We start from the raw sequence: 24203 nt of genomic DNA, 5'->3' as shown, positions 1-24203 counted from the left end.
GGAGAGTCAGTCACTGTTCTCTCAGGTGACTTAATGAGCCACAGAGGGGGGCACTTGGATTGGGGTTCAGTCTGCAGATTTCCCAGAGGACGCATTTCCCCCTCGGCATGTCCTTCTATTCCATTTAGACAAAAGATAATGTGGTGGGTAATAAAGTATATAACAAGTGAGGAGGAGGAGAGTCAGAGGGATGTTGCTGTAATACTACTGCTGTTACATAAATGTCCAAAAATATTCTCAGCATACATCCCTCAGCATCAAAAATTAGATCGGGTGTCTAAAAATAGAAACCAGATTCTATGCACACTTCATGCTGCAAGGAATTATCTCTGCTGAAGAGCAAGAGGAAAATACCTGGCTGCACCACAGATAGAACAAAGGTAAGAATGGGTTGAGAAATTCGGGGAATTGTGCAGATTAAGATTTTGATATAAATTGCACAAAAAAATAGGAAGAAGATGTAACATGTAGTATAATTACGTGTTCCAAGGTAGACAAAAACTTAACTGATGGGATAATAAGACAATATTATGGAGGACTCAGAGAGAGATCCATTTCCTTACATAATAAAGGTTATAGCATCAAGCATTAACACAACTGAACAATTTGTGTTGCTGAGCAATGCTTTGCACAAGTATTAACAGCCCCCAAATTTTTCACATCTTTTGTTAAACCCAAATAAATCCAATGTATTTTAATAAGATTTTTTGTGACAGACCGACACGAAGTAGAACATAATTGTGAAGTGGAAGGAAAACAAGGTTTTCCAAACATTTTACAACTAGAAATCTGAGTGTTTTGTGCATTTCTATAAACTGTCCTCTGGGTCAATACTTTGTGGAACTACCTTTAACTTCAATTACAGCTGCAAGTTTTTGGCGTATTTCTATAACAGCTGTACACACCTGAAGAGTGACACTTCTGCCCATTCTTCTTAGCTTGAATGTTGGATTTTATTTAGGGGTATTAATGTAAAGGGGGACACAATATTTTTGAAATGTTTGGAAAGTGTGTTTTCACAATTATGAGCAAGAATCAGTTGATCTAAATCATACAGTAACCCCATTAAAATACATAAAATGTTACTTTGTAATGTGACAAAATGTGAACACTTCAGCATATTTTAAATGTAAAAGAGCCAAAACATGTTTTTTAACACCTCATCCATGAAAGTGTGAGAACGTGGGCCTGTATTGAGAGCATTTTACTCTCTGAGCTAAACTCTTTATCTTGCCTTGGAAGCTCAAAGAAAATTTTGAGCTCAAACCAAACTTTCAGGACTTCCATTGTATGAACTGCCCAAGACTGTGACAAAGTTAGACAAATGAACAAAACTTAGTTTTTTTATTGGACTGTAGTTGCACACACACACTTGTAAAAAGAGTGTCCAATTATAAACACACAAAAGGCATGGGGAAAAGTTTCTGGGCATTGGCACTTCATTGTTGCAGCCACAAAGCTGTGGCTGAACTGAATGTTTGAGATAAGTGCTTTGGAGCACAAAAACAAACTGAAACAAAAGAACGCGAGGTGGAGATTGGTTTTGTAAGTAAGACAGGCGGAGGAAGAGTCTCTGACGTCCAAGGGCATCATAAACCCCAGCATGCTTCTGCACAACAAAGCCAAGAGGGGCACAAATTCTCCACGCGCCACGAATCGATTTCACACAGCGAGGGGAGGACTTGGAAAGAGGCGTATCAGAGAAACACTGAAATTCTGCATCTTGTGTTATTGGATTTGGAGCAATGCAAGCTGGGGGATCCAGTCAGGAAGAGCTTTTCCCGAGCCTGGCACAAAAACCTGTGGCCGGCTGAGGAAAAGAGATTGCTCTGGCGGTTACCTTAGAATAAAATTCATAATAGGTGCTTAAAAATGGTGAGAAATAACTTTCCATGGCACACAGAAAAGTGAACAAACTTCATAATCTCTAACTTTGAAGAAAGCATGGAGGACCTCCTTCTGAGTGAAAACAAATTTAAACTTTTATATAAGTACGTCATCTATAAATAAATTGTGTATTTTTTATTTATCAAGCTCTGTGATTGTCATGAATTATGCAAAATTGATCCAATTTAATTAACTGGATTTAAGTAAAATGTGAGTCGATTTTGTTTAATTTGTGTCTATTTTAATTTACAATCTTTCCAAAGGTCTTTCTTCATCTATCTTCTTGTTATAAATCTCAGCCAAAAATTTTAAATCAATATAAAATGGACAAGTGGAGGAGAAAAAGAATAATTAAACTGATCACTCATTAAGAGGCTGCTCTTAATAGAATACATGCATGTGTTAATATGTGCAACTGGGCTACCATTAATGAAAATTTCCTGTAGTCTTTAAAAAGTTCTTCAATATGGGTGAATGACAAGATGAAAATAATTCCAACGACGGAGCAACAAACAATAGAGGTGATTAGAAAAAGTCATTTAAGAAAGTAATACATAAATGAACTAGTATGGTAACACTTTTCAAACAACAATGCACACAGTGATGCAAACTAAATACAGCAAGACCTTGTGATTAAAACATAACTAAAAAACAAAAAGCAATTCTTATCTGAAATCCATATATTGTCTTGTTTTACCATACATTTTACCATGTTCCTCAATACCAGGGGGTTATTGAGGAACATGAAGTACCACTGATGCTGAACTAGACATTGTCCTTGCATATCCAAAGATTTGTTACTATCTTCAGCACAAAAAAGCTTGCCATGGAGAGGAGGGATCTCAGGGCCTCATCTTTGCTGTCTTGCAAATAATACAGTTCATTTAGCATCTTAGAATCATGACCTGCATCAGATCAGTTTGCTCTCTGGATAATATACACGTCCTCTCAGTCTGAGACCGTGGTTCCCAATTGAATGAATGTGGCATGCTGATGAAGATTTTAACGAAGAAAACAGAAAAACTTGCAGGACTTGAACAAGGAGAACAGCACATGAAGTATGGGAGAAACCTGCAAAGAACAATAAAAGCCAGTGAGGTTACAAACTGAAGAAATGTTGGAGAATCCCACTAGATCCAGGTGAGCTAATCAAGGGGATAAAAACAACTGCAGACTCACAGAAAGTGAATAAATGACACAAAAGAAGCTGAACAAAAAATCTACACACCAGAGCTGAAAGACTAACATAAAATAAACCTAGATGCAAAAAGAACAGAATACAAGAGCACAAGGAATGAACTAGTATGGCAACACTTTTCAAACAACAATGCACACAGTGATGCAAACTAAATACAGCAAGACCTTGTGATCAAAGCACAACTAAAAAACAAAAAGCAACCTTTATCCGACATCCATATATTGTCTTGTTTTACCATGCATTTCACATACATCTGAAAATACATAAATAAAACATTTATTGATTTTCCTGACCAAGTTGCATGATGTGATTATAATTCATATGTGAAAGGCTTAATTCTGCCATGCAGCAGAATTAAGGAAATATTCTCTACACTGATATTTTGAGAAAGGAGACAAAGTAAGCAATTAATATAGATGCAAAATCAGACTGTTCATGACAACATTTAAACCTGGAAAGCTAGTATGTGCAGAAATGTAAAATTATTAATGGATTATTTTAAAGATCCTAAAATGTCAAGTTATGATAACTTGTCTTTTTTTTGTTTGTTTGTTTGCTTTCAACCGAGTAAAATTTCCTCCTATATGTAAATTCACATTTTCTGCCCAGGGGTTGTAAACCATCTTAAATTAGGAGATAGTAGTGACACGCCCCCTAGTGTTTTGTGGCTGCCAGGCCACGGGAGTTTGATAACCTTGCTCTGCGTCCGGGAGCATCACTGAAGGAATGTGAACGCTGAATGTCATCCTCCTGCTGCTAATTGTTGATTCAGATCCGGGCGTCTCTCTCCCTATTGCGTGGTGGTCGGGTTTTACTCCGATCAGCCCCTCGTCTTTTCCCGCTCGGACCCGCGATGTTAAGCACCGAGGGTGTTTTGGAGAGTGGGGAACAGCCTTGCATCCAGCTGGAGCCCCTGAAGAGCACGCACCTGCCGGGCAAGGCGACGCCGACCGGTGGCAGCCCGAAAGTGACCGCCAACGGAGTGCACGACATAGAGGACAGGATCCTGAGGATCACTGGATACTATGGCTACAACCCGGGCTACTCGAGTCACAGAAGTGAGTGAAAAGATGCAAGTGGAATTGGATGGTGAGGGGATGTGACAGGTGTGCGCATTTATTTGCAAGGTGTGACACGTTGCGCATGATTTTTTTAAAGCATAGAAACAAAATACGAAAACAAGCAACGCAATGTGAATGTTAAGTATGTGAAAAATATCTGTAAATTATATTTTTAAATTGCAAATACTCTGTGTGATTGTACAATCCCACTTAATTGGCTTCAAATTGACCCCATTAAGGAACTGAATTGCGTCGCTGTCTCTGTCAGGTGAAGGCTAATCCATCTCTGAGATTGAATGCAAATGAACAGCAACACACACTGTTTCTTAAATCTAAAGGTAACTGTTTGTTTCAAATTGAGTTTGCAACATATATTACCTGCAAATAACACTCAAACTCCAGCCTATAACGAATTGTTATATTTCAAATATCGTACATCTCTGCAACACTACAGCTCCCTTAGCAACGCATGTGAATTGCATGGGCTGTATGAATAAAATGCATGAACTATGGCAGTGTTTCAGCAGCTCTGCTTTAGGTTGTCAATATGTGTATGACTTGTAGGCCGATATTTGGCATTCTGCTGACTCTGAGACAATAGCAGGGATTGGACAAGAGAGCTGATTGTGCACTTTGTTCTACAAGAAACCTGCTTCCACTTATACTAAACTGTTGCCTGTGGGAGAATAAGAGAAAAGATAAACTACTGTAATGCTTTGTGAAAAGAGTTGGGTGCTAAATATAGATTTTCTGATATTGAGGTTATTTGTGCAGAGCAGAACTTTACAAGGCCCGAGGCAACAGACCAGACAACTTCGCAAGTCTGCTGCACAACTGGCTGAATTTCTCAGTATTTTTAAATAAAACATGGAGCTAAATTATGTTCTCCTATGGCAAATCCTTGGAAATGTAACTCAAATATCTTGAGATTCACAGCCTGATACCCTTCACTTCATTTAAATTGAACTTGTCGTACCACAACTTCTCCCTCGAGCCATTACATAAGAGCTGTGCTACAAATTCATGACTTCAAAATTCACATGGTCTGTGTTTTAGGATTTAACTATTGAAATCTGTTGCTAAGATGTTGCGTTCAGTGACATTATTTATCACACTGACAGACCTGTTCAAAATCCCAAAGGGAACAGGAATTGAGTCTCATTTAGCAAAGAATGGATGCAGCTGAGACTCCTTCAGATGAGTTGAATGCACGTAAATTGATTTTTTTTTAATGAAGCCAAGGGAAGCTAAACAAGCCTGTCTGCCATTAACTGCCTCATGTTTATCATTGCTGTCAGTTGCAGCAGACTAACCATGAATGCAATCCCACATTTCATTATAGAAATGTTTCTGCTCTTTTAGATTGATCATGCCACACCTCATTAATGAGAAGACGAAATTGCAACCAGATTAAGAGAACTTGAAACATTTGCGACACAAATTCTGAACACTGAAAGGGAAACTTTAGTATTCCGCTACTGTCTGGAAGACCTTTTTACTAAATGTACAACAGCTTGCAGAAGTCCTCATATTTGCTTGACCTTGACCACAGTTCAAGAATGGTACAAATTTTGCCCTCTAGCACAGACAGCTGATGCTTATAAACTAAAAACACAATGTGAAATTGAGACTTTTCAATAAAATGTATTAGTAAACAACACATATATTTTTCTCTTTTATTAGAAATGTTTTTTTTTCTTTTATTTTTATTTAAAGGCATGGTGTAAACATAACATTGTCATCGCTGAATACTTTGCTTGTACTGTGTGTGCTCAGTTTACTGTTGAATAGGTAAAAATGAAAAAATTGTGGCCCAAGAGAGCTTTAAACTTCATAATTTTTTCCCAGGTTTGGACCTGGGACCTGGGTTTGGACACCACTGCATTATAAACACAAACTTCAGCAAAAAGTAATTTAGATTTTATGTAATAGGTTAAACAGTGTATGATCGTGGACCAGAGAAACAATGAGACACAGTTTTTAACATTTTTTACAACTAAAAATCTGGAGTCAGTACTTTGTGGAACCACAATTGGCTGTAATGACAGCAGCAAGCCTTTCAGGTGAACCTGGGCTATAAATCAATAACATTTATAGCATTCTAGGAGATGTAGGCAGAGGAAAGGCCTTGGCTGCTCAACTTTTCACTGCCAGGGTGAAAATGTGATAAAATATCAAACTTTACAAGCTGCATAAATATAAGTTTCATCCAGAGACTAAGTCATAGAAGCTGCTATATATTAGATCAGAGGGCAGTGGGACAATCATTTGCCATTTCTTTAATGGACAGGATAATTCCTGAAGACAGTGACTTTTTTAAAGTCATTATTAAAAAAAAAGAGGATCATTTAATGCTAGCTTTGGACAAAACCTTTGGGTCCTTCCTCCTCTTTTAATTTAGCCCGGGATCGAGCGGCGTTCTCCATGAGCGACCCGCAACCGCGTGCTGCTAAAACGAAACAACAACAAAGCGTGTTGACGTCACAGATCACAGAGTTTAATCTCATACAAAGCAATCGACAACAAAGCTGCAGAGGAACAGAGATATGCATTTTCTCATAAAAATAAAAACACACAAGGGGAAGACAGACAAACACAAAACACATAAGACAGACAAAGGCGCCCAACGTGGAGTAAAAAGATGAAAAAAAACTCTCCGTTGGCTTGCTGACTTGTACTTTTTTAATGAAAGAGGTGTTTCCCTATTTAATATATGCAGTCAAGGCGTTCCGTTCTTTGACCAATTAGAAACTTAGAAACTCCCCTCATCACAGCCCCGATGTCTGGTTTTTGTCTAAGTGAAAGGGCGGACGACTTCGTCTTGGGCCGCGCCAGGTACGAGGGAGAGGCGCCAAGAAGTCTCTTCCCCCTTTTCGGAATGCAAATTTATTGCTCTGTCTTCAGCGGGGGAGGCAAAAAAGGCCCTGCCTTGTCTGCTGCATTCCCAACTGCTCAACAGAAACTATTCCAAATTAAAGTGTTGGCTATACCTTTACACATGTCGTGGATTAGCTGTATTAAGCACCAAACAATAATTATTTTTCTTTAACATCATCCTTGAAGAATCACATTCAGGCACCTTGGTTTGTTTACTCCAGAGTGACATGCCTTTCAACCTGATGAGTGTCATCTTCCCGCTGAGGCTGTAAGACAAAAGAGCACCCAAACAGAACAGAAGGCTCATCCTGGGGTAATGATATATTTAGTAAGATCTTACTGCCAGTTTGCTGATATTGCCACCTGCCATCTGTGTTGAATTACAAGATGCCTCAGAGGGAGATTGTGGACCATATTCAGAGATCAGCTTTAAAGGACAGACACAGAGACGTGGATTTGTGGCCAGACGTAACCCATCGTAAGAAAAAGTAACTGTGTAACAATGTTTTAACTTGCATGCACAGTTGAGACCACGTATTCTCGATCTGTGACTTTAAATCAGATTAAAGTTTTCATGTTTTACATCACTTAGGATTGTCAAAATTATGTATATTTGCTTCATTCCAGAATAGAAGGAGATTTATTAAATATATGTATATTCAAATTTGTAGGTTAATTTCCTGTGTATTTGACAGAATTCCCTTATTCGGTGAAATGCTTTGGATATCCTTCCAAAAGGTTCTCACAATAGTGTGCTGTAATTTGGGCCCATTCCTTCCAGCAAAACTGATGTTACTAAAATGTACTAAGATAATTGTGATGCCCACTCCAACACATTGACTTTATTTGTTCATAAGCATAAGTAACTAATTTGGCAGCATGATTAGGATCTAAGTCCTTTTGTAAGACCTCTATTTTGCTAATTCACGTCTGCTTTAAATGGACCGGAGTTTGTTTCCAAGTTGGTCCGGATCTTTGGTACAGGTGTGAATATACTCATCCTGCTTCCAGCATGTTATAGGGCTGCGTGCACAGAGAATTTACAATGGATAGTTCACTTGCAAAAGATACAATATGAAAGCAAACCTCACCAAGCGAAATAAATGATTTTGGTTGTGACCAAACAAGTAGAACAAAAAACTTTCCTATTGTGAATGCACTGTAACTGCATCACTCATTCTGGAAAACAACATTATATTCCCACCCACATATGTCACAGATGGGAAGAATGAAGAGGAAAGTTACATTTCCTTTAAATGTAGGTAATGTCATTCCAGTCAAAACCTGTAACTTTGGTTTAATGAGACTAAAGCACATTTCCAAAAGTGAAAGTTTTTGTCCCTGAGTGCATTTGTATACAGTGATCTGACTTTTTATGTTGCTTTCAGTGTGATGGGACACATAACCCATGTTTTTCTTGAACAGTATGATAGTTGGGTATTCCACGCTGCTTATACTTGCACGTCATTCTTTGAACAGTTGAACTAATATCTTGAATTTGAAGAAATTAATTAAAAAAAACCCATTTTAACTGTATATGTAAACCTAACCCCTACAGAGATAGTAACAGAAACCTCTTTACCAAAACATATTTAAAAGAAAATAGTTCCTTAAGACTCCTGTCAGTGTAATTTGCAGCATGGCCTCAATAAAGAAGCTCATTTTGAAAATATGTCTATTGTGAGCACACACCCTGCTGTGTGAATACAGAGTCGGAAAATGACACTTGCAAAAGTTTTAGCATTGTTCCATGTTTAGATTGCAGAAGGGAGGCTGCACATCCTAAAAAGAAATTGCATAGTAACAAAAAGGCAAAACAGGCAGTTATCATTATGTATCATTCTTCAGAGACAGTTTTTGTTTAGGAAATGTCTAGAATCAAAGAAAGAATAAAAACTGAACGTTATTATTCTTTTAACTTGAAACCATTTTTAGACCATCTCCAAACAGTTGAACCTTGCTTTTCATTCTGAAACATTCTTTGTGCATACAGACTTATTTTGAACGGCCCTTCAGGCCTGCTCACTTTGTGCTATTTATAACCAGCCCAACGAATGGGATATAAGCTTTGCCTGAATGGCTTCTAGGGTGCTGTTAGTCTTAAGCTCTGGGCATACTTGTATTCGAGCAACACGCCTTGCAAGTAATGGATGCAATTTATTACTGCAGCAGCTACAGAACAACTGACCTGTCCAGAAGTCACACCACTGTAGGTGAGATTATAGATTGTAGTATTTTAGCTGATCTCTGCAAGTTTGTCCTTTAAGACTCTTGCTATAATTGAATAAAGAACAAAGAAAAACTTAATCCTGAAAGCAATGGCTCTTAACAGCATTATAATTGCACTAAAGGTTTTTCCAGGGCAGTAGTCATGTATGAAGTGTAAACACTGACCTCTTGTGGTGGATAACTTTAATAGCTCAAATAAACAAATCCACTATCACTACATTTTTTTCTGGCTGCTTTCTCCTACCTACACAATATAGGGCCAGGGGATTTTCCCAAAAGTTAAAAAATAATATCCAGAGAACAACTGAACTAATTTCTAAGTATAATCATAACAAAATACGAAAGCTGTATTAAACTGGCTGCATACGTGTGTACATCCTTTAGATTATAAAGCACCTTGGAATTTCATTTCAACTCTTTGTGAAAAAATAAATACAAGAAAGTAAGAAAATTAGCCTGTGTAATTCATAAAAGTCTAAAATTATAAAATCATAAAACAAAATTGTACACAATATGTGGATAAGTTGATAAAGTTTCATTGCATTAAAAAAACTTTGAAAATACAATCCCTCTGTTTCCTTGGATTTATCTTTGGTACTTTTTTGTAGTTTTTATAACATGGTCTCTGTCAATTTAATTGGTATTGGGGAAAGTAGCTTTCATCACTTTAATTATGTGTTGTGACATACACAAATCAGTGCAACTATTACTCTTGTTTTTAATTAAATGTAATAATTTGTAACATCTCAGCACAGAGTAGAGATTGTTCTCTGAGCGAATTGTCTCATTTCACTAAAAGACAGCTCTGGTACTGGTTGTAAGCGATCATATTCAACACTAGGTGTCCTCATCCTCCACTCCTCTTACGTCAAGTTGATGCCAAAGAGAGGACAGGAAACACACCTGACCGCTCTACAGAAAAATGTTCAGAGGTTTTCAGTTCCGATTTCAGCTAAAATGAGCTTCGTCTGTCCCTGTTCTTGGGTCCTGATCCTCGGCAGAACCTGGTGAGTGTAACGGAGAGGCACAAACGACAAAGAGCTTTTTACTATAAACTGAGGAGCATTTGGTTCATCTAAATGACAAAAGAGTCTGAATGGGCTGAGTGCGTCAGTGTGTACAGGAGCAACGCAGTTGCTATGGAGGTAAAAAGCGAGGATGCTGTACTATATTGTGTTGGGGTTTGTAATGCATGCAGACCAGCTTTAATTTACACTCAGACTCCAAATGATTATTTAGAATTTTAGATTACAGATTGCTTTATTTCAAAAACTATTTGAGACAGATATTTGTACATGTAGTGCTAGCCAGAAGTGTACTTTGTCATGCTAATTTAAAGATGAAATGAAACTTTTGTTTTTCCAGGGTGAAACGATGGTACAAAAAAACTTAGGTGATTTAAAAATGATCCAAAAAAGGAAGCAACAATTGGCTGCAAAAATTTTAAATTTAAGGGGATTTTCTCTAATCCACAAAGTCAGTACTATACTATACAACACTACCTTGAAATTATTCAGTTCTAAGTTGAATCAGCAGCTTGATGGTTAAGATGGAACCATCACCATATTCCCTAAGCCTATTTAGCTACAGAAGTTTGGAATTTGTCTGCACTATTTAACCAAATATTATTGTAAGTTCACATGTAGATTGAGCCTTTTTGAAAGAGAGAAAATGCACAACAAATTAAAACTGTTTAGCAAATTCCTGTTTTAAAATTCATTGAAGTTTTACATTGCATAATCATACCAGAATTAATATTTAATTCATGCTGATGAGTGTATGCAAACCTCTGATTAGCTGTGGCGCTATTTTGTTGCCACAACTGTAGATTTTAAAGCTATTGAAAACACAAGATGTGAGATGGAGCGGAGTCTGTGAGGTAATCTAATGTTGTTGACAGAGCAGCATAGAAAGGTAAAATATAGAGAAATAAGCAATCATCTCCAAATTCAGGATCACCAATGTACAGTTTGAAATTAAACCTTGGCCTCCTCTCCTGTCTTTACTCCAGGTATTTCTCTTAATCCGATAGTGATTAGCGTCTCTGTCTCTGCTGACTGGCTGTCTGGTTGTTGGCTCCATTCATCAACAGAGCTATTTTTAAGTTTTACCCTCCCAGATGAATCGATTCCTCCAGTATATCCTCTAATCTGTTTTTACAACAGTTACATTTCATTGATTTTCTTTATCGAGTGACTACGGGAACAGAATTTACATATAGTAAATTGCAACTACTTAAACACTTTTACATTTTGTCACAGAATAGCCACAACATTTGGAGGATTTCATTGAGAGAAGCACAAATGAGTGCATGATTCTGGAGTGAAAGGGAGATGATAGATGGTTTATTTATTTTATTGTTTTATTTAAAATTTGAAGAATGTGTACTAAAACCAGTTTAGCTTCATCCCTTTTTAATATGAAGAGTCAAAGTTTTCCTTCCTGCTGAACCAAACCTACAGTCAGAGATACAGTGAAATGATTTAGCTCAAAGCATAATCATATGTTAGAATGGCCTAGTCAAAGCTCAGACCTAAATCCAGCCAAGAGGTTGTGGAAATACTTAAAGCTATAAAAGACGTACCCCAAAGAGCAGCAACTGTAATTGCAGCTAATGTTAAAAGCAATGACTCAGAAGATTTGAATATAAATGTATGCCATTCTTTTATAGATTTTTATTTCTAAGAAAAATTTGGGAATCTTATATACGTTTCCTCCCACTTCCCCATTGTGGAACTTTGATCTATCACAAAACTCATCATTTAGTACATTAAAGTTTGCAGTTCTAACAGCAAGATGTGGAAAAATCCAAGCGTCATGAATACAGTATAAAAAAATTATGCTAGTAAATTATGTTTTTCTCTGCATGTAAACACAGAAATGATCATGTTTTTGTGATGTGACCCACTTTTGGCCAATTGTAACACACAACCGAACAGCAGAAAGGGTCGCTCTGATCTGTGATGCTCTTTGTAGTTTTACCAAAGCTTTAACTGATGAGGAGTCTAAGAAAAGATAGAAGGTGGGTCAAGAACAAGCTCAGTGTGATAAAACAAACCTACTGCAAACCACTACTTATTTTGTGTGTCCTTTATTATTTTCTGACTTTGATTTTATGAAATATTTTGGATCAAAACACCAGTTTCCCAAGTTTGATGGCATGTTACATAAAAATTTGTTTACTTTCTTCACAGCCCTGTACATCTGACTGCACACACTTAGCATTGGCATGTTATTAAAATCGAGGCTGAACAAATACTCTGGTCCATTAAATCTTCAGGCAGAAAAACCACAGGTAAAGATTGAATGACCAGATGGCTTTCCTTGAAATGGAAACTTGTGTTTACAATCCTGCAGATGACTCTTAAAACCATATTGCTTCTGATGGGAGGGTTTCCCTTGTGCAAAAGTGATGGAATAAAGATATTGGATATCTTTACAATAGTAGCAGCATCACAAAGTAAATATTTAATGTAGGTATTCTCAGTTAACTGGAAACATTTACTGCAAATGGGTATAAAGAAACGCCTATTAAAAGTTTTTACAAGAATGAAATCAGGGGCATGTGTGCCTCAGTTGGTAGAGCATGCACACCTGAGACCGTAGTCCTTGATGAGGTTGTCCTGGGTTAGATTCCCGGTCTGGTCCATTTGCTTCATGTCTTTACTTTCTCTCTGCTCCCTCTTTCCTGTCCATTTACTGCTCAATAAAGACCACTAGAGCCCAAAAAATCTTTAAAAACAACAATAAAATCCAAGTGGCTACCTCTGTACAGTCATAATCAATAAATTAGAATGTGTATCCAGATGAGCAATGTTTATTAGATTAAACGTATATTTTGAAAATAAAAACTGTTAAGCAGTTATTAAGCATTTTATTCTGAATTAAAAATATAAATTTTATTGGTCTGGTGTAATATTCTAATCTTAATCTTTCATTAGCTCTAAGGAGAACGTAAGCTCAGTAGAACATAGCAGCCGTCAGTGTGACGCACGTCGGACTTATGAATGTTTGTATTTTCAGAAAAAGACGGAAAGTAAAGAAATTTACAACCACTGCACGTCTCGACGTCTCTATTGTTTCAAGTGTGCAACACTTATAGGCACTCCTGGTCAAAAGATTTTTAGATGAATATGTATATAATTTAATTACAGTGAAAATTTTAATAAAAATCATCCATCCATCCATTGTCCTACACGCTTGACCGTAGTGCAGTTGGGAGGGCCCTGCACAGAGCACCAGCCCATCGTAGATAAAATTAAACATTTTATTTTGAATACATGTCTTTTTATGGGGAAAAAAAGCATTTTAATCTCTATTTAATTTTTGCTCCAGCAATAGTTTATTTGTATAATGTAGCTTACCCAGGATGCTAATAAATATGTTTGGGACAATAAATGTGTAGATACACAGAACATTTAAAGTGAAGTGTTATTCGGCTTCTCAGCATGAAGAGTGTTAAAATGTCCTGTTTTTGTAATAAAATCCAGTATTGAAATGCCATGTATTCACATGAACAAAGATACGTCTATTTTTACCTCGTGGCTCATTTGATTAGTGTGGTGGAGGCAACAAGTAGAAGCTCTACAAATAAATCTGACTCTTAAGGAGCAGTCAAGAGCAGGAGATGAGCTAAGTAAAGGGGGGAGAAAGAGGACAAAAGTGTAGAAGAAGCCAGGGTAGCCTGGTCAGGTGGAGAGGTGGGGGGACGGAGGAGGATGGAGAGGAGGAAAGGATGGGGCCACAGCTAACGCAGCATAATCAGCCAGGGCTGCTTGGTTACCTTCCAAACAAAGCTGCTGATTTGTTGAAGCAAAAACAAGAGGAGGGGTAACGCGAGACAGAGAGACAGATAGGAAAGAGGGGGAGGACAGAAAGAGATGAGGTGAGTGATTGTGCCTTGCCACACAGACTTGAAGTGCATTCTCCCTTGGAGACAGTAGCAATGCTGGAGCTTTGCGTACCAGTGCAACTGTAGAGTCTCCACTTCACTCCCACTGAGCTGTGTAGCTAACCGGAGAGAAGGACAGCATCAGGGACGTTGAGAACGCTGGACTGGAGACTTCCAGAAAGTGTGGACCGAAGACGAAGAGTGGTCTGCTAACGGGAAGGGGGCTTTGAAGTGTGTGGAGACGAAGCAGTCAGCATTCTGAGAATGCACCAAGGTAGCAGAGGGAGCTGCTGAGTGTTTTGGCTTGTGCACCCGCATTCACACACCCACACACACCTTCCACTGGAGGACAGTGTGTGGTGCCCCCAGTGGAGAATGAAGAAGCACTCGGCCCGAGTGGCTCCTCTAAGCTCATACAGCACGCAGGTCCTGACCTGCCCCAACTCTGAAGGTAAACTGAGGCCTTGACTACTATTTAGACTTGGCATGAAGTGGGTTACTGTCAGAACTAGCTCAGAAAGGCTATTTGGTACTACAAAATTATGTTTATGTTTAAAAAAATAAATAGATGAACTGTATAAATCTGGAAATCTAAAAACTTTAGAGGCTATCTTTATGTCACAGGCTTTAAAATCAAAGGGAATTGACCTAGAAAATATGATGCTATGTATTTAAGAAGGTATTTTTTGCAGCATATTAAGACCTAAACGTCACCCATTTTTACATGTTTATCCTGCTCAACTATCCTTCTTGCATCCAATTAAAAAAACTTTCCTATTTATCTTAAGACTGTCACACAGACACCCTCCACCCTCACCTTTTATATCAGAGATTACATAATGTTACATCCAATCAACTTTTCACCCGTTTCATCAGATCCATGGCACAGCTTCCAGCCTAATTAGGATAAAGACTTGGTGTGTACGGCCCAGAGTTAGGCTCACTAACACTGCATTACTGGGAGCTTCTTATTGGATTCAGCGGGGCTCCATCAATCAGTGCTGCTGGCATGCAGCGTTAGTGGTGGGGATAAAACGCAGGATGGATTGAAATACAAGTTTCTAGCAGTACACTGCGTCACACAGATTTGATAAGCTGTCCAAGTAGGAGCTGGAAGTGAAAGATCCTCTGCTACAATGTTCTGTGGGATAAAATGTTGATACAAATTGTCATGGTCTTTCCTTAGAAACTAACTCTAAATTATCCCAGTTTTATGTAATTTAGTTTAAATTTACAGTGTACTTAAAGGCTTGTCCTTGTTCCCATTCAAAACTGATCAAGAACCTGATTTAGTTCCTTTTCTGATGCGTGCCTATAGAGTTATGACGGTGCTTTCTGTGTTGGCTTTCACAAAAGAAAGGAAAATCTGGTGGATAGTGGATTGAAAAATAACCAAAAGAATAAAAATAAAAATATTCCCTTGATCCTGCAGGAATTTTAGTTCTCAGTTTTTCTATCTAGCACACAGCAGGCTCATTGGGTTGATTAAGAACTTTTGCAGTGACAGAATGTAATTAGACCAAATCCCTGGATGAACTTGCTAAAATAAACCATGTTGGTGGAGATTTTTTTTACTTTCACCGTTCAGTGTCGATCCATCCCAGACAAAGAAAAACTTTAAAGTGAAACAGTTTGAATATTAATGAAAGAAATTGATGTTTTTGGTTGTGTTTCATTTAAATTTAGAATTCATAAGACATCGCTTCCCCCCCCAAAAAAATCTACAAAATATGTTTTTGCTGATGCCCCTAAATAAAATCCAGTAGAAGAATCTACCTGTGTGTAATTGCAACTGAGAAGCTGTTCTTTGAAGACCCCAGAGTTTGTGTGCTTCAAACATCTCACAGAGCTATGTTTGATTCATCATCTGAGCATGGAAGTCATCTGACTGCAATCATATCAAGATATCCACCTAAACTGACTGTTCAAGGAAAGAATAATCAGAGTAGCACCCAAGAGGCTCTTAGGGACTCTGGAGCTCCAGAGATTCACAGATCAGGTGGATCTTTGGCTCTCCAGACAAGACAGCTATTAGTTGTAACTCCACAAATCTGGAAAGTGATCTAATGCTGTGTGATGGACACAAACTACCAAAGTTCACTGCAATTTACATTGCTAAACTGATGCAACTATTTTGTAAAATTTTCTTGAAGGATCAATAAAATCTCAACCTATCTATCATTGTTGACAGAAAGCCATAACACATCTGGTTTGTAGTTTATTCCAAACCACATAGGTGCAAAACATCATGTGTGGAGGAAAACTATAACTGCACATCACCCTGAACAAATCAAGCATAGTGACAGTTGTGTCATGCTGTGGGGATGCTGTTTTCAAGCAAGGACAGAAAAGCTGGTCAGAGTTGATGGGAAGATGGATGGAGCTAAACAGATTACAATTCTGGAACAAAACATGTCTATAAAACCAGATCTGAAATGCAATGAAATTTGACTAAAACATGTTCATGTTTTAGTCAAATTTCAGACCTTAATCCATTTCAGAATCCAGGGCAAGACTTGAAAATTTTCATGTTCATAGACTATCTCCATCAGTGACGTGCGGTGAGGTTCATAGCTGGTGAGGCACTGACGTCATCAGAAGCAGATTTGCAAATAGATGCATAGATTGACAGCAGTTTACAGGTTATGTTTCACTTCTGCATCCTTACACATACAAACTGTAGCTCACAAAATCTATCGCTGCACTTGACTTGCTTCCCGAATCGTTTAGCCTAGCTCGCTGTCACTTACTCGGCAGTTGAGGAGTGAACAAGACGAACGTCTGGGATCTTGAGCGCCCCCTGCCATGAGGCAAGAGAACTGCCTGCCTCACCTCGAAGCTGTTCTCTGCCGTTTATAATCGCTCATTACACGAAACACGTTACACAAACACAGTTGGTGACAAAAAGCACTGTACATTATATACATAAGCTAAATTATTGGAAATAAGTTCACATATTAAATTTGTTTAAACCATTTTATTGACGCCGTACAGCAACATGCTCTCTCCGCTTAGCAGCCAGCGCAGAGCCAGGGGTTGCGCAATCCAAGGTGAGGCAGAGCTCGCTGCTGCCTCACCGGCATCGCTTCCAAGCATTTGAATGGGAAAATAAGAAAATTCAGCGATTTTGAACAAATAAAAATCGAAATTGGTGAAGCTACATGAAAAATAAATATTTTTTAGTACAAACCACCGGATGAATATAACAATTTAAATTACTTTATGATTATATATTTTCTTTCTTTCCATGATGGCTGGTGAGGCACTGCCTCACCTGCCTCCCCTGACCGCACGTCACTGATCTCCATCTAATCTAGGAGAGAAATGTAGCAAATATATTTCTTTGATCTGTACAGCTGGAAGTGAAACACACCAAAAGAATTGCAGCTGCACTTTGTGTTGTATCATCATATCAAGTACAAGCAAAATAAATTAAACAATGTGAAAATATTTTTTATCTTGTAATGAATTTGTTAAATTAACAAGCTAAGTGAGGACTTCAAAAAGATGTCATTTTTTGTCTTTTGTGTTTTTAAAAAGTAAAACTACATTTAATACTTTTCACAACTATTAGAAGAACTCCTGTCAAACATTGCTAACTTGTAATAAGAGTTCATTTGGATTGTAGAGCTTCGGCACAAAGCACTTTGATGATATACACCATTGAGACTATTTGAAGTTCAGTTACTTGAATCGCTGCGTTGTCTCATTATAGATAACAAACAAAACTTTATCTGATGCAATAATGAGGAATCAGAAGTGGCTGTGGCATCTTTACTCATGGTGGACCCAGCAGAGCTTCATGCGCTGAGCTTGCAAAAAGCAAACAGCACCCAGCACATGCCATCTTTTATTCTTGCCTTGGTGTAAATTGATCACACCGTTGAGAGGTAAAAAAAAAAACAAGAAACGAAAGACAAAAGATCTAAGAGTTCTCCGTAAATGCACACACAGACACAGCACTTCAAGTGTTACAGCACAGTTAAGGTCCAGGAGCCATTTCTTTGTGCGGTCCATTAGGGCACAAAGCCAGATCTGCATCACTGATGGAAGATTAAAGTATTATCTGCCCATTGCTACATCAGTCATCTCCTCTGTCTATAAATAAAAATACAGCTGGTCTGCACCAGCTTGAGTACCAAGGTTGGCATGACTTTCTTGTGGAATGTCATGTGGTTAGATTTACACCTGCTTAATGGGCATCAGGTGACTGTACACAGTTGACCACAGGGGCAAGGCAGTACATGCTGCATCATGAGGTGACAAAGCTATATTTATGACATGTACAGCCACCATGCAAACCCAATCCATTTTAAACTATTCCTTTCATCAGGCATTAGTGCCTCTCCAGCAAAAAATGCAGACTGAGGTAATGATCAATGAAGGCAACCGATCAATAATGCTTGTGTGATGGGACGCAAGCCATACTGTAGTCAGAATATGATGAATATGATGCAGTCATTATAAGATTGCTTTCTTCTTTCCTATTGTCTCCCCAGGAGAGGATGGTTCAGAGTCTCGACCAGAGACCCCAGCCAGCGACATCAGCATAGAGAGTCGGTCCTACCAGACATGTGCCAACACAGCTCTGAAGGTGCTGGGTGGTCTTCTGATGGTGCTGTGCGTGTCCTCCTCCTGGGTGGGTACCACTCAGGTGGTGAAGCTGACCTTCCAGTCATTTTCCTGTCCCTTCTTCATCTCCTGGTTCAGCAGCAACTGGAACATCCTCTTCTTCCCCATATACTACTCTGGACATGTTTTTATCACAGGCGAGAAGCAGACTCCCATTCAGAAATTTAGGTAAATCTCCTAAAAATTCCTTATTCTGCACTGTAGTTCAGTTGGCAGCAATGTTGCCTACCAGCGAAAAGGTCCTGGGTTTGAATCCTGGACTGTTCTTCCTGTAGATGTGTGAGTTCACTGTATATTCCAAAATATGACTGTAAAGTTAATCGATTACTCTAAATTTTTCTGAGGTTCAAGTGTGGGGGTGTGCGGGCGTGTGTGTGTGTATTTATGATTGCCTTTCCTGTGTGTCTCTGTGTTGCCATAGTTCAGGGTATACCCCACCTCTCATCCAATGACTGCTGAAGATATGCACCAGCCCCCCACAATCCTGCATGAACAGTTGGTATAGATCAATGGTCTCAATCTGCATTCCTCAAGGGTCAGAGTCCTGCAACTTTTAGATGTGTCCCTTGTCCCACACTTGAACTAAATGTCAAGCTCTACAGAAATCTGCTAATGAGCTAGTATTGGAGCCAGCAGTGCTGAATCAGAGAGACATCTAAAAGTTGCAGGACACCTGCCCTTGAGGACTGGAGTTTGAGGCCACTGATGTAGACAGTGGAGAGAAGAAGGACAGTGTTACGTCCCATCTTAACAATGTGGAATTGTGACTGAAAGGCAGAAATAAGCCTGTTGATGTTTAGATTTTATCTAAAGGACATTGGGGTTAATGAATTGAGCTAACCAAGTCAGGCTCTCAGTGGTCTTCGTTTAGGGCTATAGTCCTGTTGTGAAGCTTGGCATTGGTCAATCACAAAATTCTTGAAATGCTTGTTTTCCAAGTAACTGAACACACCATGATTATGAAATTTACAAATCACTGAATCTCCACTGGAGCAGAACAGGTGCTATTCAAACCATCAGGATATTCTTGAGGAGAAATGGCTAAACAAGCTGATTAAACTTTACTCCAATGCAACATTTCTCACCTTCAGGGAGTGCAGTAAACTCTTTGGGGAGGATGGAATGACTCTCAAGCTGTTTGTGAAGAGGACAGCACCCTTCTCCATCCTATGGACACTGACCAACTACCTGTACCTCTTAGCATTGAGGAAACTGACTGCCACTGATGTCTCGGCCCTCTACTGCTGCCACAAAGCCTTTGTCTTTCTCCTCTCATGGATCGTTCTCAAGGACCGGTTCATGGGTGTTCGGGTCTGTATGAAATATAGACAGTTTATACAACTGTGTGTGTTTGGCTCTGATGGCTGTTATTCTCTATGGACAGATTGTTGCTGCCATAATGGCCATCACAGGTATAGTCATGATGGCTTATGCAGATGGTTTTCATGGTGATTCATTTGTGGGTGTGGCCCTGGCTGTGGGCTCTGCCTCAACTTCAGCTCTCTATAAGGTCAGATTGATGGCTGTATAACAATTTTACCAAAACAGTAGTTACTTCTAAGTCTGTTTTGAGTGTCTTACTATTTCCTCACCTTCCAGGTTCTGTTTAAGATGTTCCTTGGCAGCGCTAACCTTGGAGAGGTTGCTCATTTTATTTCAACAATGGGCTTCTTCAACCTTATTTTCATCTCCTGTGTTCCCCTCATCCTCTACTTCACCAGGGTGGAGCACCTGGGCTCCTTGTCTTCTCTACCCTGGGGTTACCTGTTTGGACTGGCAGGACTGTGGCTGGGTGAGAAAGCATATATTTCTCTTTCTAAAGAGTGTCATAGAAAACAGATTTGCAAACAAATTTATTGTATTTTATTGGGACATTATGTTATAAATTTTCTTCTGAATGCAATGAACTTCAATTGATTTTTATCAAGGATTGTCAGAATAAATCCACAATACTATTTTCAGAATTTAATTTATTCATTTCGAAGGACTTTTCTTCCACTGTAAGTTATGAGCTACTTTGTGTTGATTAATCACATAAGTCCAAACAAAATACTTGAAGTCTGTCAAGAAAAGATTAAGTGATTTAAATACTTTTTCAAGGCACTGTAGGCAGTACCTGAAGTCTGTATTAGCAACAAAAATTAGAAACCTAGTAGTTACACACCAACATTCCCAGTTTAAATCCGACAATAGTTTTGATGTCTTAATAGTGTGTATAGGCTTCACTGCAGAAAACAAATTTTCCCACCAAATTTAGTTCTGCTTAACTTTGCCCATGTGTTTTCCAGTCTTTAATATTCTGGTCCATGTCGGCGTGGTGCTGACTTACCCCATCCTCATCTCCATAGGGACACTGCTCAGTGTGCCTGGAAATGCAGGTATGTAAATCTTTAATTTTCTCCAACATTACCCCCGATGTTCTGATTAGATCCCCTTCGTTTCACTGTAAGTGAACACAGTCGTTAAAGAGGACTGAACGTCCACACACACTGGGGTCCTTGTACTGTGAGATCAGCACTTAGGGCCACAAGTGCAAACAGATTACACAGCAAGTCTGCCTCTCCCATCCTGGAAATCCAATCATTGGTGCGCCACAACAGACCCTGCAACTATCATCTCGCTGAGGGAGGATCAGGTTGCCAAGGCGACACTAAATGCCTGCAGTCCACTTCTTTTCTTTAACCACAATGTGCTGGATGAAGGTCAGTGGGTTACAGCAACCTGTCCCGGAGCTCCTGATCGCAAAGACGGAGAGGATCAAGTGGATCGCTTGTGCTGATTATAAGCCGCTTTTATTACACTCATCCCCCACAGCCACAGAGTCCTGCTGTTTATCTTACTTAATGTAATTAATCTGAATTTGTTTTTGTTTCACTGACACCCTCCATGCCCTCTTTTATGCCCTCTTTACTTCGTGTCTCCCTCTTTCATTCACGTCTAGCTGTAGATGTTTTGAAACATGAGGTGATCTTCAGCGTGGTGCGGCTGGCTGCCACCTGCATCATCTGCCTGGGGTTTCTCCTCCTTCTGCTGCCAGAAGAGTGGGACTCAGTCACCCTTCGATTCCTCGCCAACATTGCTGACAAAAAGTCAGAGGAAAATGGAGAGGAACTGACAGAGTCCAGTGGCCAGACTCGAAGTCGGAGTCGAGCAAACGGCACCGTCTCCATTCCCTTGGCATGACACGGCTGGATTCTCATGATAACAACAGTTAGCAAATCCCTTGTGTTTCCTCTCTGAGGTTCTGGCAGAACGCTCATGCTGTGTGAACTTCTCATTCAGGAGGACAGCGTCGACTAAGTTGAAATGTAATCTTTACTTTGCATAAGTACCCCTGTCACTTCACAAAGGGGGAGGAGAACACTTATGGATCATGCAAACCAGAAAAAGGCTGAAACTGGTATTTACTGTGGAAATAGTTGCAATGTTCCATCTTATGTCCTGCACGCACCCAAAGCAAGAGCTGACTGGCTTCTCCTAATATGCTCTCCAGACTGTATTCTGTGAATATAAATTTTGGCAGGGCCAGTTTGGCTCAAAATATTTCTATTTATTTAAATTTGTTCAAGCCAGAGTATTGATTTTAAGTCTAAGCAGTCTTACTGACAAGAATGGCTATTATACTGTGCATAATGCAGAAGCTCTTTGGTTTTTATAATAAAAGACTTGAAACCTTTGGAGATTGTGTTTCTAGTTGAAGAAAGAGTTCAAGTTAAAGTTGCATGGTGGTGTTATATTTTGTTGTTATATGACAGGTCTCAAATTGCATTCAGACCAAAAAAATCTAATTAATGAAGATTTTGAAGGTTCTGCTTATGCTGCTCTTAATTTATGCTTTACAATAAAAACATTTTCCCCCAATAGCCGAGTTAAAAGAAACGGCTGTCAAAATAGCTTCAGCTGAAGTTAACAGAAACTAATGCCACTAAAAGCATCAGATAAAAAGCCACCTAGAGAGATCACTAAGATATTTGAATCTTAGTGATCTAAGATCACTAAGATCTTAGATCACTAAGATTCAACATCATTTATGCAAGCTGTACATGTTGGCAAAACATAAAAGCCACCAACAGAGTAGATCAGCACAACACTTTATATTCAAATTGTTAAGCATTGTGGTGGAAGGGCGATGATTTGTGTTCGTTTTGGATACACAGAATTTAGTCTATAAACCACAAACTCCTTTGTGTATCAATGTTTTCTAGAGTAATATGTGGTGTCGACTTTCTGTCAACGGAAGTATTATTTTTGCCTCATTTTTATTCAGTGGGAAAATGGAAAAATCAGCTGTTTGGGATAGTAGAAATAATTAAACAACTTCTTGATTTTATTCCCTCGTAAGATGCAAAAGGGGTTTGATTAACATAATTATTGTCATATTCTATCAAAATAAAGTTCCTGTAGGTGGTCAAATCCTGTATGAAATGTTAACAAGAAGAACAAAACAATGTTAAAAAAAGATTCTGAGGTATTCCCAAGTGTGAATGTTTGTCCAAACACCTTTTGAGATGATTATAGTTTCTGTCACTTTAAAATCCGTTCTGTCACACACTCACCCTCCCAGGAGGAACAGCACAGCAAAGCACCATAGACCACAGTCAGTGAGTCAAGACCTCTAATGAGCCATTTGCTGAGATGACACTTCCAACTATGCAGTTTAGGTGACATTTTAACATATTAAAATAAACGAGGCAGAAAAGGGTAAATAATCTATAATGTTCATATATTAACTCCATAAATGCCACTTTTTATAAGATGTGTTTTATTTAGTGAAGCAAAGCTTCAGCTCCATCAACTAAAATTGAATTGATAAGTAAGCAGAAAGTTTGGAATTGGTCAAATTTAATTCAAGAATTAGTCCAAATTGTTTTTTTAAAGAGCCCGTGCGAGACTTCCTAGCTTGTATTTGGATGACAAGCACCTTTTGGATTAGTGTTGCCATCTTTTTTTGGTTTTGCAAATTACATCCACATGTAATTTGCATGTGGATGTAAACTTCTAAGTGTCACACCACTCAGACTACAGATGCAATGCATATTCCAAAAATAATATGTGAAGCTGTTTATGAAGCGTTTAGCCATCAGTTCACATCGATATATACAGATACAGTAAAGATATGATGAAGTTATTTTTTTTCAGCATGGAAAGGGAAATTTGTCAGAGTCTATGGGAGGATGGGTGAAGATAAATACAACTGTGGAAAACACTGCAAAAGAGCTGAAGCTGCAGGGAAGGTTCAACTTCCTGCTGAACTACAACGCTAAACACAAAGAAAGAGCTACAACAGAATGGTTTAATAAAAGCATTTTATGTGTTACTTTGTCCAGGTCAAAGTGTAGACGTTAATCAAACTGAGAGTCCATAGAAAGACTTTCTTCATCCAGTCTGACTGAGGTTGAACTGTTTTACAAAGACAAACAAGAAGTTA

General features: G+C 38.7%; 1 protein-coding gene across 3 annotated transcripts; it reads left to right on the top strand.

Annotated features, from left to right (window-relative positions):
• The first annotated feature begins 3777 nt into the window (after nucleotides 1-3777).
• On the top strand, nucleotides 3778-22432 carry slc35f4 (solute carrier family 35 member F4). Of its 3 annotated transcripts, none has more exons than XM_023352375.1 (7): nucleotides 3778-4143; nucleotides 18643-18943; nucleotides 19867-20086; nucleotides 20160-20285; nucleotides 20375-20567; nucleotides 21064-21153; nucleotides 21717-22432. In XM_023352375.1, exons 1-7 carry the CDS (start codon nucleotides 3939-3941, stop codon nucleotides 21956-21958), a joined length of 1377 nt encoding a protein of 458 aa, XP_023208143.1. In that variant the 5' UTR covers nucleotides 3778-3938; the 3' UTR covers nucleotides 21959-22432. The 3 variants fall into 3 exon arrangements, with proteins under 3 accessions (XP_023208143.1, XP_023208145.1, XP_023208144.1); XM_023352377.1 differs by lacking the exon at nucleotides 3778-4143 and adding an exon at nucleotides 10176-10259 and having other exon boundaries at nucleotides 18643-18782; XM_023352376.1 differs by lacking the exon at nucleotides 3778-4143 and adding an exon at nucleotides 14158-14594.
• Nucleotides 22433-24203: the final 1771 nt, after the last annotated feature.

The sequence above is a fragment of the Xiphophorus maculatus genome, chromosome 19 (genome assembly GCF_002775205.1).
Source record: "Xiphophorus maculatus strain JP 163 A chromosome 19, X_maculatus-5.0-male, whole genome shotgun sequence".
Classification (NCBI taxonomy): Eukaryota; Metazoa; Chordata; class Actinopteri; order Cyprinodontiformes; family Poeciliidae; genus Xiphophorus; species Xiphophorus maculatus.
The sequence above is the reverse complement of the archived record's forward strand: the minus strand, read 5'-3'. Positions and strand labels throughout refer to the sequence as shown.